Source organism: Atta colombica, unplaced genomic scaffold, assembly GCF_001594045.1.
Source record: "Atta colombica isolate Treedump-2 unplaced genomic scaffold, Acol1.0 scaffold73, whole genome shotgun sequence".
Classification (NCBI taxonomy): domain Eukaryota; kingdom Metazoa; phylum Arthropoda; class Insecta; order Hymenoptera; family Formicidae; genus Atta; species Atta colombica.
Window position 1 is genome coordinate 249,905 of NW_017259565.1, and position 15,396 is coordinate 265,300.

At 31.6% G+C, this 15,396-nt stretch overlaps 1 protein-coding gene across 2 annotated transcripts in view; it reads left to right on the forward strand.

The window, feature by feature from the left end:
* Positions 1 to 15,396, forward strand: part of LOC108692508 (microtubule-associated protein Jupiter) — a 130,548-nt gene that overhangs the window by 4,218 nt on the left and 110,934 nt on the right. The window contains exon 1 of one of the 2 annotated variants that reach the window (XM_018200799.1): positions 6,496 to 6,823. The exons of the other annotated variant lie outside the window; for it this stretch is intronic. Within the exon in view, the coding sequence (XP_018056288.1) occupies positions 6,783 to 6,823 (41 nt within the window). The 5' untranslated portion in view covers positions 6,496 to 6,782. Of the gene's footprint in view, positions 1 to 6,495; positions 6,824 to 15,396 lie in introns of those variants that run through there. 2 annotated transcript variants of the gene reach the window in all.

Genomic DNA, 15,396 nt, shown 5'->3' on the forward strand with positions numbered 1-15,396 from the left:
ACTATAATCTAGCTCGGCTCGTAGACTTTCTATAAAATTTTTGCACCAATATTCTAATCTTAATATTCTAATCTTAATATTCTAATCTTAATTTTTGACCATTTTTTGGAGCATCAGCCCCCTATGCATTATTTGGTATGAGGATCTGTTGGTATTAAAATTGCTCATTCCATAATGAACTGTCTTGTTGTTTGTATTTAGAAGCAACACATGAAGATATATTAGCCATAAAATTTTTTAGATTTGCGCGAACGTATGCTTTCATATGAGATGAGTATCGTATATTTAAGCGCGTTTAGCGAGAATACTAAAGACATCCTGCGGTTTCACATGAAAGAGAACGAACGAGGAGAGAGAAAAAGAGATAAGACTCCCCATAGGACTTTGTAAAGTCGGAAAATTTCGATAAAAGAAGACTTAGCTCTGATGACCTTGACATTGACATATGTTGTCATGATCCTGAGTAATTTCCAATAGATTTTAGTTGATTATTGTTCTTCGTTTAAAAGTTATTGACAAGAAAAGTTTATATATAAAAAATAACATCTCATTTCTGCTATATGCTATATATATATATACTAACAATTAAATCCCGAGATAGAAGGAGAGATAGGATCTCGCTTCACGTAGAAAGTCGAAGACCTGTGTAAAACGGTACAAGTATAGACTTCGTTTCGTCATATAAAGCAGTACTTAAACTTTTTTATTAATAACTTTTAAGAACAATTAAAACTTATTGAAGGTCAACTAAAATTTATTGAAGATCGCTGAAGTTCATGACCTTGACAACATATGTTAAGGTTATCGGAGCGGATATTAACCGTAAAGTTTTTCTGTTTTTTCTTGTTATAAATCACATCTGGTCGTTATTATTTTATTTTTATTAAAAAAACAAGTTTCGCTAGAAAACACTGGCTATCGCGTTATCGTCTAATCATCACCAATGCATGCTCATAATCAATAGGATACTGTGTATTCGCTCGCATGTGTACAAACGCATACATTTATGCACATGCTTTGTGCCTCGATGCTGTATCAATATCTCTTAAACGAGCATTCCATCAAATGCGATATGGCAAAATTGATACTACGCCGAATTGCCATACATCATACAGTTCATACAAGATATTCCACTTGAGATATGTTCGGAAATACACACCGAGTGCCTCCAAGTATCATTCTATCTTTGTTATTCATCGAATGTTAAACAAGGAATAAATTGATATCTGGAGGCACTCGGATATGTATTCCCGAACGCTGCTTTGAAAATATGTAAGATGTTTTGGATGACTTGCACTCATTTAAAAACGAAGAAAGTGGTTTTTATCAAAAGCCCCAAAATTTTGATAGGTATAAGTCAAATACGTTCTATTGAATGGTGATATTTTCAATTTTCGGATTATGCCGAGAGTGATACTGCAAAAACGTTTTTTCCACTAAAACTCATTTTAAAAATCTTATCGGTTATAATTAACATTTTTCGAAAAAATTCTTAGTATATACAAAAGTTTTATTTTATTTATTTAGTGTAGAACCCGAATCTGTGTATAATAAAAAATATCAGGTTCCATTAAAAAAAAATTGATTTTCGATCTGAATAATCTATTTTTATTCGGATATTCGGAAGTTGAAAAGAAAACATCACCATTCGATAGAGTGTAAGTATCCGATTTATTCATCAAAATTCGTTTTTTCATCAAAGTTCGTTTTTTAATAAATTTTTAATAAAAATCATTTCGTTTTTAAATGAGCATGGTTTGGGACATCCTATACGAAATACGTAAATAATTTAATTAAATTTGACATTCAACGCGTGAACGTTTGTATTTCTTTCAGTGATATGCTAGAACAAATGTTACGTCAAGATAGTATAACGTTCGTTGTTTTGAAGATCACAATCGATAATATTATCAATATTAATAAATATTGACAATATTACTGATGTATGTGGCTAATATTGATGAATTGACGTAGAATACATCCTGATAGTAGTTTGGATTTTGATTCTCGAGCATCAGTATTGTTTTATTAGGATCCATGTCACAGTATGTCAGTAATAGATATACGGAATGTATGTAAAATTAAAGTAAAATATATTCATACGTCAATAACATATTGTATAAGGTTGTAAAAATATTAAAAATATTGATGCATACTGTCAGTATTACTGATCACTAGAGGAAAGTCGCCGATATAGATCTCCTAAAGTGAACCTTCTTTTCAGAAACTAACTATTGTACTTTATTAATACTAATAAAAACGTGATCCGTTTAGTTAATTAAGAAAATGTAAATGCATAATTCGTATATGGCTTGTTTTCTATACGAAATCAGTTAAAAATTCTATGAATGCGAAAATAAAATTCTTATTTTCTTTTACAAATTGCATAATTTAAATAATAGTAATATTATTAATAATATTACGTCGTTTTAAATGCTTGTAGTTTTCTAAATCAATTTTATTTATATTATTTCTTTCTTAATTTTTTCATAATACGATTTTAAATATAAAATCGAGGGATGCAACATAAACTGGCACACCTGTCTGTAAAATAAATCATGAACTAATTAAATAAATTAACTTTGTTGCTTTACTAATGTTGCTTTATAGTATCAAATAACTCTATATTTTCTCTAATTCAGAGTTGAAGGCAACGATACATATACGGGAAAGCCTTTGAAAAATTATCACTATATATTTGCATTTTGCAGAACAGCATAAAGTAAATACACATATAATATGCATTCAATAAAAATGTTTTATATCGAAGTGAAAAGATCTGAAAAATCTTATAAATATCATTCGCTTGTATTTTATACAGATAATTTCTGTAAAAGAAAAAGAATAGGAATATGTAGCATTACTGTCCACTGTGTCACTTTTGGAATCTATTTTGTCAGACGCTCATTTTTGCTTATCTTAGGAAAAAATTAATTATTGCCAAATTACAAACAGTATTATAAAAATTGCTTATATTGTCCGATAGAAGACACTTTTTAATATGTATTTAAAGTTTTATTTTTACCTTTTGTTTAAGAAATATCTAAAAACAAAGTGGTAGGTCGCTCGCATAACGGCGGTCTTAGCGTGTATTAGTAAAAGCTGATGGAAACGAGCGTTATCATTTCATTTGAACGTAACTAACCGGCCTAATTAAAAGAAAGACGAACCAGCAGCGTCTCGATACATTGCTCTTTCATTTCGATTTCTTCATCCCTTCATTTCATTTTATTTAGATTTCCGTTTCGTGCACGCAGAGGTATATTGCGAGGTTTTCCCTTGCAATATTATCGCGTCCTGGTTTGCGTAATTATTGCTACGATGATTGGACAAGACACGAACGTCTCGTCCCGTCCGCCGAACATGTCGCAAATTCTTTTTTTTAGGGCGATAACATATGGCTTATTATTTTGTATCGGATACGTATATGAAAGGGGAACGTAATGGCGTGTTGTTGTCGCTGGTAAAGATTATGGGCGCCATGGGTACACGCCCAATGCGAATGACGCCCACAGTATCGAGGGCTAGTCTCGCTGTCTCGCTGTCACACATGACTGAACGAATAAAAACGTGATATTAAATTAACAATGTGGTTGAAGGGTTCGACAGTTTCTGGAGTTCAATTTTAATTCTTACAATATAATATAATATAGTTTCCCTCAATCTCACTACTTTTTAATATTCAACATAAATTGAATCACCTCCTAAAGTATTAAAAATTAATCAATAAAAGATTCGTTGTTTAAATTACGTTATTTTACAATCAAAATGAAGAGAGACATTTGATCAAAGCTGCAATTTTTTTTATATGTGTTTTTACTAATTTGGCAAACTACATTCGGCGATTGCTTGCCGATCTTGAAACGGAATTCTAAATTAAAGCTAGAATAGTAATATCATAAGATTGATAATCAATTTAATAATAATTCAAAAAGAAAAATCGAATAAACAGGCAATTGGGAATTGGCGCTATAGACGGTGCGCAGTTTTGTTTCTTTAAAGTAATTCTATATTATATCATTACTTGTACATGTTTCGGCTAATCTACCTTTTAATCTTCTTCAGCAAAAATTTCAGTAAATGGTACAAAAATTTTTACTGAAGAAGGCTAAAAGATTAACTGAAACATATACAGTGCCAATTCCCAATTGCCTGTTATTCAATTTTTCTTTTTGAATTGTTATTTTAGGAATTTAGTTCGTAATTTATTTATCAATTTAATAATAATAATGCTAATATATAAATACTCTAAACTTTACAAAGAATTCAATAAATCATTATTTAAGATAATTAATTCGGTAAAGTGTTTTCTCTTTCCTCTTGAGAATCCCTGTTTCTAGATTTGAACAATGTGCTTTTTTCTAAAGCAATTTCGAATGCATCGAACGCATCCGCGGAACGTCGTCGCCGCGTGCGAGTAATACAAGCTCCAAGCTTGTGACTCATCGCTGCTGTTAGCGTGCCACATAGAGGCGTATACATTTAGGGCCTCAAAGCCTCGTAATTGCATAGGTACACGACGTTTCTGCCTACCCTTTGTTCGGTGTCCTTCGTTCAGCCAGTCATCTTCGTTGTCTTTCTTTCTCTCCTCGCTGTGTCTCTTTTTTTTTCTCTTTCTCTCTTTATTTCCTGACAAACTCGCTGCTGCACGCGGCGCGCAGGAAAGGCTTCTAACGTACACGCGTTACGTACATACACGTGGGGATGGATGAGGAAATGACGCCGACAATTTGTGGCGCGACGTCCGCGAATTCGTGGAATTTGCGATCAGTAAGCGATTTACTCAACTTCGCAGTTGAGTTATAAAAAAAACATTTGTTCATTTTGTACAATTTTATGTCAATATTTACAATTTATTAATGTAATATTTTCTGATGTATTTATCACTCATGTAAAAGAATATTTAATGTTTAATTGTTCTTAATTAAATTGTATTTTGCCTATAAAAATTGCTAATAGCGTAATGCAATATAGTACGTTGTAATTATAATGATTTTAGGCGAGAATATATAGCATTAATTTTATTACTCACTAGAAATTGACTAATGAAATTATAAATATTCCAATAAATTCGTTCACTTTTGTAATTTTCATTTCGTTTCAAGATACACAATTGACCCCCTGATTCGATCGACACCACTACATTAATCCACAATTGAATTCATTGTAATGAAATTAATAGTCAAATTAAACTTGCACTACTTAATAATTTTTTAATGTGTCACATCATCGTAAGCATGTTTCAGAAGTGATTTAAACGGAGATATATCTTTAATTATCACATTATTTTCCTGCTTAGAAAAAAAAAGAAACTATATCGCAGCTGCGTCGTAGAGAAATATTAATTTCTTATCATTGATAATATAAGCTTAATCGAACAAAATCGGAGTAGATTTGTGGTTATAAACCGGAACATTAAGGAAATAGACTGACCACTCCGAAAGTGGATTGAAATGTATTTTTAAAGAACCGCGAGATTTTGCACAGAAAAAGAAGAACAAGAATACACGGCGACACGGTCGGAAAGATAAATATAACCGCTGTCGCTGGCCCGATTTTAGCGTGTATTCCCAGGAGAAAATTACCTGGTGTCCGTGACTGACGATGAGCCTAAGGGCAGAGCCTCAGCAGCTATTTGCTGGCTGACCTGCAAGAGTTTAAGGTCCAGTTGCACACTCTGGCTCCCGCGAAGTCGCATCCGTTGCGATACACCTGCCTCGGTTTATTTGCACGCAACTTTATTCTTCGTGTCAACAATTTCTCCCCTTTTTTTTCTTAAGAAAATTCTCTTTCCTTTTTTTTGCTAAACTTATATATAAGGAGGGATAAGTTGATAAATCAACTTCCGTTTATATTTAAAAAAAATTATATTATTGTCGCGTGAAAATAAATTAATTTAAAAAATTTTTTAAGCTACTCGAGCCATTGCGTATATAAAATTTTAAGCACGATAAATCCTTTCTATTTGTCATACTGCCCACTTGAGCTAATTCAAATCAATACATTACAATCCATGCAAGTGAGAAACACCCGTTGAGTGAGAGGATTTCCTGAATCTTATCCAAAATTTCATGCCGCAACTACAAGGCTTAAGACTCGTCTGTACGTAGTTGTACTTGAAGAGCCGCATCGCGCCGCCTTTCTTCCCTTCTCTCTCGTTTTTCTCTTTCTCTCGAGTCGCACCTCGCTGCCGATCCACCATCAGTATTTCATGATCGTGCACAACCAGCAGCAGGCGATCGACCGAGCGTAGCACACACGACGTTACTCTCTCTTTATCTCTCTTTACGCCGACCCTCTCGCGCGGTGCGAGTTTCTCGACTTTTCGGAGGTGGCGCCTCTACTTCGCGCTCGCGGCGCACAACGTCTTTCTTCCCGCGGGGCCTCACTCGCGCCGTCTCGCTCTCTCACCTGCGTTCTGTTCTCTATATCTCGTTCCGTTTCTCTCTCTCTATATCTCTCTCTTCTCTCTCTCTCTATATATCTCTCTCTTCTCTCTCTCTCTATATATCTCTCTCTTCTTTCTCTCTTCCCCTGCACTCGTGCGACGCGCCGAATCACACAAACGGAAGAAGCGCGACAGCGCGTTGTGCGTGACCCAACCCAACTTGACAGTTGACCCGTGTCATTCACACTCGCGCGTGTGCCGGTACAAATTTTCTTGTGAATTTCATCGTTTTCCTTGGAAGGAAACGGTTTTCACGCGACAGATCTCCGCTCCGGTGTGCTTCGAGGTTATCGACTGTTATCGAGCGAACAGCGGTTAGTTCGGGAGAAGGAAAATGTGGGCCGGTCAGGACGACACGCAGAGATTTAAGACCAGGTGCGTTTCTCTTCCACTCGAATTTACGCGTGTACTCGCGAGAGCGTTAGCTGCTTTTCCGCTCGATTTTTTTTTTTTTACAATTGTTGCCGACATAAATCTAGCCTCGTGTCTTTTCTCGGACAACCTCGATATCGAGTGCGATATCGAGAGTTATCGAGTGTATTGTTCGTTGTTCGTTTCACTTTTCAGCAAAAAATTTCTGAATAAAAATTTATATTTTAACACTGAGTAAGATTCTTTATAAATTAAAGTGCCTTAATAATATTTTATGAAAAATTAGAGTTGATCCATGAAAAAAAAAATTTCTTTTGTAAGTAAAATAATTTTTTGCTGATGTAAATCTTGTTTTAGTAAATAATTTGATTTTATTATTTTTTAATTGTATTCTTTTATAGCATAGCACCGAGCAACTCGCGTTTAACAAAGAGTGTGTGAAACATGCACATGCAAGTTCCGTTTCGATTATGTTTCCTTTTCTGTTTCTCTCTATCTTTTTCTACCTTACATCGACTACATTGACTATCACTGCAGTTGCATGACAATCGAATTGCAATTTTAATAATACAGTGTCGATACATATCTTTCCAGGAAAACTAATTATTTAATTTTTGCAATTGTCACGATTATACATATCGCAGTGAGTCACGCATCAAAGTTTAAGAGTATCTACAGTAGCGAACAAAAAAAATTCGATTTGTATTTTTCGTTATATTTCGTTTTTTTAACAAAGATATCATCTTTCGATATATTATTCAAAAACGTACAAGCATACTAAGAAGATTTAATTGTGAAAAACATAAAGTGAAATTATTATAAAAACTTGTTTTTTTTTTTAAGTTTTATATTTAACTAATTTTTATTCTTTTTTTATTTTTTTTTATTATTATTTTATTATGTGTATACAGAAACTTAAATCGATTACAGAGAAGCTATTATATGTATAAAAATACGTATTATAAATACTTACAATGTTAGTTTCAGGCTATCATGAGCTTTAATCACAGTGTTATATCTGTGTATTATCAATTAATTTGTCTATCACAGAGTGAAAAAAATATTAAAATAGCTTCAAAAATATGAACCTACTGAGTATGTTCAATTTTATATTACGAAAATTGCTTTAAAATATTCCAGCTATAATATGGTAAAACCGGCTAATACGCCTCAATAGGAAATATGCCTTAGTATAAATATAAAAAAGGCAATTCTTTTGAATAATTTGTCTATACTGATATACTGATAGGATGCTAGATATGTTCTACAAATCCACAGATAAATTACGTGTCAAATTTTATATCGAAAAAAAAAGAAAAAAAAGAAAAATAGGAAATTTTTGACGTAGGAAATTGAACTTATTGCGGCAAGTTTTTTTAAGTATAATATAATGTATAAAAGTATTTTTTTGCAAGATCCAGTATCCAACTTTTTTTACTATCTTGATAGCCGGATATTATTAGTAATCTAGCAATATATATTGTATATCCGGCCGAAATTTTATATTGAAAGTTTGTATCATTGATGTAAAATTCTATTCTTTTCAGCTGAACTTCTTGCACTTTTTGCATTTTATTATATCTGTTCCTTTTTTATCACATTGGGGAGATAAGAAAATTATTATCGCTATTTTTCTTTTTTTCCTTTTTTTTTAAATATGAAAAAATATCCAGAAAATATCTAGTATCCGATCAGATAATTAGCTTATATCGGATATCACATTCTTTCCGAATATCCATTATCTGGTATCCGGCAATTACACGATTTAACATATTCGTAGTTAATACTATGAAATATAACTTACAAGATGCAATCACTCTTTGCTATTAGTTTGTAATGTTTAATACTTATTATAGTGTAGTATTAATATATATTACAGTGAGGCATATTTACCTTGAAAATTTAAGAACATTCCACTCCTATAAGGGAAATTTATCACGATAAATAAATATATTAAATAAATAAAGACATAAATGTTATACATAGCAATGTTTTGTTTCTTTATTACAGAAAGAACGATTTTATTAAAGTATTACAAAATTTAAAAGTAGTACAATTTCACACAATATAATTTTGTTAATTGACAATAAATGACAAGAAGAGGCTACAAGTCAGATTTTTATATATTTCAGATTTTTAGAACATACATTTCGATCTTATTATTAGGTCATCCTCAGTATAAAGAAATTAAACGCAAATCCGACAAAATTAATAAAACGGTTAAGTACAAATATATAATTTATAGTTATGCAAAAAAATTGGTAATGTTTCTTCAAATCTATCTTCCGTAACAATGCAATGCTTTTTATTCTGATAATATTATCGGTTATATTCTTCCATTATAACAGTCACAATAAGTCCATAATGATAAAAATATTGAACAAGATGAGTCATTAAATAAAAATGTATCAGCACACATTTTTAACTGCGATTGGTAAATCAGAATGTAATCAGTAATTGAAACAATAAGTCAATTTAATTCGCAAGAAGCAAATGCGATCAGAGATAAAAAAAAATTGAAATCAGTTCAAATTGCTTGTATGTGTACAGGAGAGAGAGAGAGAGAGAGAGAGAGAGAGCGAGAGAGAGAGAGAGAGAGAGAGAGAGAGAGAGAGAGAAATTAAATATTAATTTTAGTTTGTCGAAATATAAGAAATCTCTTAACAAACCCCTATTAGATTATAAGATAATTGGACTTATATATGACTTTTTTAAGCTTTACGATTTTTTCTTATTTTTTGCTAAATCCAAAATTAAAAATCAACAATCAGATTTAAAAATAGAATTTCTGAACAGTAAAAAAATATGAGACATTTTCAAATATTTCCATGAGTAAAAAGATTTTTAAAAAGTATCATTAAGTATCTAAAAAGTATCATTTGTACCCAATATGATCTAATATGTAGGTATATATACTTTTCTCTTTTTTAATAAAATGAGAAATTAGAGAAATAGAAAACCAAGTGATCATAATGTTACTTTTAGTAATAATATAAGTTTATAATATAATATATTGAATGACATGTTTATTTACTAAGAATACACGAAGAACTATTTTTCAAACACAATTGATTTATCTACTCATTCACTTGTCTACTTACCTTCTTACTTCCACTTGGTAGAAGAATTAGAATCCATTGTCTGAACAATGGACTCTAACAAAAATATTAAAAAAACATTACAATTGAGGTGTATACTCAGAATACAGGTTCTAGGTTAGTTATATTGATTATTACAAAGAATTTCCTTTTTTTGGTTATAAACTTTGATATAAACTATATACACCGTTAGAAAATATAATATAATTTTTGGAAAATACAGAAAAATCAGTATTTTTTACTGCAAATCAAAATAAATAGTTTGAATTTGAATATTTCTTATAATGATGTCTAGGGATTTGTTGTTCACTGAATCTTAATCTAAGGTCAAAATTTTAAATTTTTAAAATCCAAAAAGACAGGATCGTGTGATAGATTAAAAATGAGAAAATTGTATATTTTAAAAGTTAAGATGAAATCCACAGATTACCTCAGTAAGTAATTTAAGACTCTAGCTTCGAGTCTTGAATTATATATTGCCTAAGATATCATGAGCCAATTAAAGAGTCGTATTAACTTAAGATATTACTTTAGATGGTCTTGAAATTATGAACGGATTATGCATACCGTTCCTTAGTTTCTGAATATTTTTATCACTGCCTCTGAATCTAAAGTTATTAAAATCTGTTCTTTATTAAATAATTTATTTTTATAAATAATGAAATACTAAATATTTTATTAAAAGTTATTATATTGATATATTAAATCGCTATAGTAAATCGGCCATTGAATTTTACTTCTAATTTGTAATCAATCACTCAAAAAATTCTCGGGTTCAAAGTATCAAAAAAATCGGTCTCGCATAAAAATTCGTGATACAGAGAGGTTAATTTGATATTTGATAATACAAATCAACATATATATTATTAATATTTCGCAAACTTTTCTTGATAATATTTAAAATGGAAATTGTAATCAATGTCAACCCAGATTACATGCATATATCTAATAGACGTAAAAATATTTTCTAGATATTGTGTGTTGTCTGAGAAAGATGTTAAAAAATACGTAATTAAGTAAGTTTTTAAATAAAATATATTTTAATCCAAGAGATCATTAATTAAATATTCCGTAATTAAAAGATTGTTAATGAAGTTGCTTAACAAAGAAAGGCCTATAAAGCTTGGATTGTCAATTGTCGCATTTAATAGCGGAAGCGGAGGGGACATTCGAGATTCTCTCGCGAGACAAATCCCCTGACCGATTAAGGGCGTCAAGGCGAACGGGAATCGAGTACCAATCCAGTTTCTATTTCTGCGAGACGCCTGAGAATGAGAAAGGCAATTGATCGTGCCGTGCGAAAGTATGCAGCCGTACAAAGGTTAATACCGGCGCAATAAGAACAACATGAAACATTCGCCATGTTTCCACTATCTCGTACTAGTCGCCACGCGTAAAAGTATCATATACCATGAATCTTAGGTGTAGAAATTATGACATTTTCCACACCTGTTTGCTCAACGAAGCATGAGACTAATCTGGAAATCGTGATAAACTGGATGCGAAAGATATCAGTGTCTATATCGAGAAACTGTGAACCACAATTTATGGAATACAAACGAGTCAATTGCAGAGATAACTGATTATGAAAAATAGATGCATCTTTATTGTAAAAGAAATCGGTAATATGTTTAATAATGACGGAAAACATAAGTAAATGTGGAAATGGCTAATATTGTAATGATTGTTACATTTAATTTTTAAAATAAGATTGTACGTGATCTGACAATTATTTAAATACTTTTAAAAAAGGAGAGAGAGAGAGAGAGAGAGAGAGAGAGAGAGAGAGAGAGAGAGAGAAATATTGTCATAAAGATGGAAATGATAGAGATTGTGATTCTATTAACTTAATTTTTTTTAACTCTAAGGGCCGGTTGTTTCATCTTCAGATAAACTACATGATATTTTATCTACTGGATAAATAAAAGAGTAAAAGAGTAAGAGCATAAGATAGTAAGACAGTGGTTACATTTACATCATGCATTTAGGCTGTGACCTATACAATAGATATCCTTGTTTATCCTTAGGTTAAATAAAGACATCTATCGTAGATAGCGGACTAAGCGCATAGTGTAAACGTAACCATTGAACTGAAGTTTAACGAAAGGTGGAACAACCCAGCCTAAGAATTGGAAAAAAATAAAAGAGTAAATTAAATCAAGACTAAATTTAATCAATACTAGTAGAAATAGACTCGTTTTTATTATTGAGTCATGCTATTATAGTTACAATAAATAAACAAGCGCAAAGTAAATTAGATAAAGAACTTGTGAGTTATATTGTGAGTTATATATATATGGATTTTGAACTTTGATATTACGAATATTCGTCGATTATTCTTGTGTGGAAAAAAATGAACGCTACTGATTAAAGTCCACGCGGCCAACGACTCCGACATGCACGTCTCATTGACTTCGTTGTTGTTTCCTCCATGTCTTAAGCATAATGTCTAATTGCTGACAATTTCGAAATGAGAATCGCTTGAATTGCCTCGAGTGCATATCATGGACAATGAGCCGCGTGGGCGCTTAGCGTGGATCTCTGCCAGGTATAGACAGCATTCGACTGTCTTATCAAACTTGTCGGAAATGTCAGGCGATATGAATAATTCTTGTTGTAATATTCGAGACGATTCAAGTTAAGATTTCATTTAAGGCTTTGTAATACTTTTCAAGAATATTCAATTATTAATTTTTAATCAATAATAACAAACTATTCGTTTTCTGTTTTGCAATAATATATAATAAATGAGATATATAATAAATGAGAATTAACCAAAATAAACAATATTAAGAATCTTTATTTTAGACCGCATATGAGAGAAACACAATCAATACTAGAAATTTAAAATGCCTATTATAATCGAAGCTGAATATTCATTGCTTTAAATAATTCAAACTTTATTTAATCAAACTTAATTATTAATATACACTATATATGTACTTGCTTATTATAGTCTTTTCCAACTGCGCGCCGAATTGTTTTTCCGGATTTATAAACGCAATTAAAACTACTCTAGTAATCGTGAAATAAATTGACAAGCAATTTTTATAATTTGATGTTATCAAGCATAATAATTATAAAGATATATAAAGATATATAAAGATATGTTAATGTGTTGAAACTATTAATAAATTTATTGCGAAAAATGTTACCTCAACAGGGACTTGAATCTGATTTCTTGTATTCCATAAATCTCTTGTAACCATAATATAAATATTTAAAGTACATGATAATTGTGGCAGAATAATAGAATAATCCAAAGGAACAATCAATCAAATGTTTATCTCAAAACAGTTATGTTATTTTTTATAATTAGAGAGCAAATTCTTGATTAGCTGAAAGAATAGTCATCATGTTGAATTATGTTGGTGCATCTTCGAGAATGATATACCTTACATTCTTACATTCTTAACTACATATTGTGTTAGAATTTTTGTTTTATGATAGAAGTACTATCGAAGTTTATTACAAATTCGATTAGAATTATTGATGAGATACGAATTGGATGTTGTAATATATAGGATCTTATTCTCTAAAAGCGGAAGCAGAGTCTTGTATAATCTATAAAAAAATTAATCAATCAAAATCCTTCATTTCTTTTCTTTTCATAAAATAAAATGATTGGTTTTTTTTATGCTTTATGAATTATACATTGTACGATAAGTTTCAGTCTTAACAATAATGATGGTACATATCGTTACATTATTATACAGATACAGGATGGACTAGCGTTTGGAATTTCAATTACCGGTTATTTTGAAATATGAGTTTGAAAGGCGTAATAACATTTATGACGTATCAGAAATTTAATTTTTTGTTTGACATTTACGAAATGGGTTGCTATACGCTTGAACAAAATTGGGAAATATTGAAAACTTACTTCCAAAGTGGTGAGTTTTCAATCCAAACTGTAAGAAATTTACGTGGAAAATTTGGTAGAAAAGAAATGCCTTCAACGCAGTTTGTGGATCAATTTGTGAAGCAAATTCGGCAAACTGGATTCTTATTGGATAAAGCAACTCGTTCACGTACTCGTCCAATAAGGTCAACCGAAAACATTGCTGCCTGTTGCTCAGAGTGTGCTTGAACAACCATCAACATCAACTCGCCATCGTTCTCAAAACTTGAACATTTCACGTACTTCTTTGAGAAAAATTTTGAATATAGACTTCGGTATGAAGCCATATAAAGTTCAATTAGTGCAAGAATTGAAGCATGACCATCCGATGCGTTTTCGGTTCGCCCAATAGGCTGAACAACGCTTGGTTGAAGATGAGCATTTTTACCGAAAAATCATCTTTTCTGATGAAGCTCATTTTCACCTCGGTGGCTATGTGAACAAGCAGAATTGTCATATTTGGAAGTCAGAGAATCCGCACATCGTGGAAAAGCCGATGCATCCACAACAAATGACTGTTTGGTGTGATTTTTGATCCGGCGGCATCATTGGGCTATTTTTCTTCGAAAATGAGCAAAGAGCTGCCGTCACTGTCAATGGCGAGCGCTACCGCGCCATGCTAAACGAATTCTTGCTTCCCAAATTTGAAGAGGAGGACACAGACGACATTTGGTTTCAACAGGATGGCGCACCTTGCCACACAGCCAACGCTACAATCGATCTTTTGCGCACTGTCTTCGAAAATCGCATAATCAGCCGAAATGCTGATGTCAATTGACCGCCTCGCAGCTGCGATTTGACTCCGCTGAGACTATTTTTTATGGAGAACCGTCAAGGATGAGTGTTACGCTAACCAGCCAGAAACGATTCAAGAATTAAAACATGAAATCAAAGTTGCCATCGATAAAATACGCGCCCATACAGTGGAAAATGTACTGAAAAATTGGGTTGATAGAATGGGGTATTATGCAGCCAGCCGTGGAAATCATTTGAATGAAATTGTATTTCATGTTTAATGGCAATGTACTACCTTTCCAATAAAACCATAAACTTTGAAAAATATTCATGCGTTTTTTTTTTAGAGCCAAATTAAATTCCAAATTTTAAATGGCCCACCCTATAGTATATGAAGCGATGTGTGGCTACGAGTTTGAACAATCGATTCATGATTTGTGATTCTGAATTCAATTCTAAGTACATAAGAATTTTTCCGTATTTAAGGAATGCATTTCAAATATTCACAAATTAAAGTTATCATTTTCTTCTGTTATCGTTTTCTGGACGGATACGTACTCTTAATTAATTATTATAAGATTAAAGTCCTTCAAAAGTTATAAAGACCTTGATTAGAAAGATTTATTTTTCTTGCCACTATTCTATACAATACATTTCGGTTAAAGAAAAGACAGGGAAATTGCATAGATTGTTTGTTCTTCTGTGTGGACGTCACGTATAATATTATATTCGTAATTTTTATGTTACTAATATTAATTGTATTAATTGTATTAATAATTATATTAATAAACAATATTACTAATAAACAAGATTTCCTAAGTGGTAACGAACCTAGATTTAAT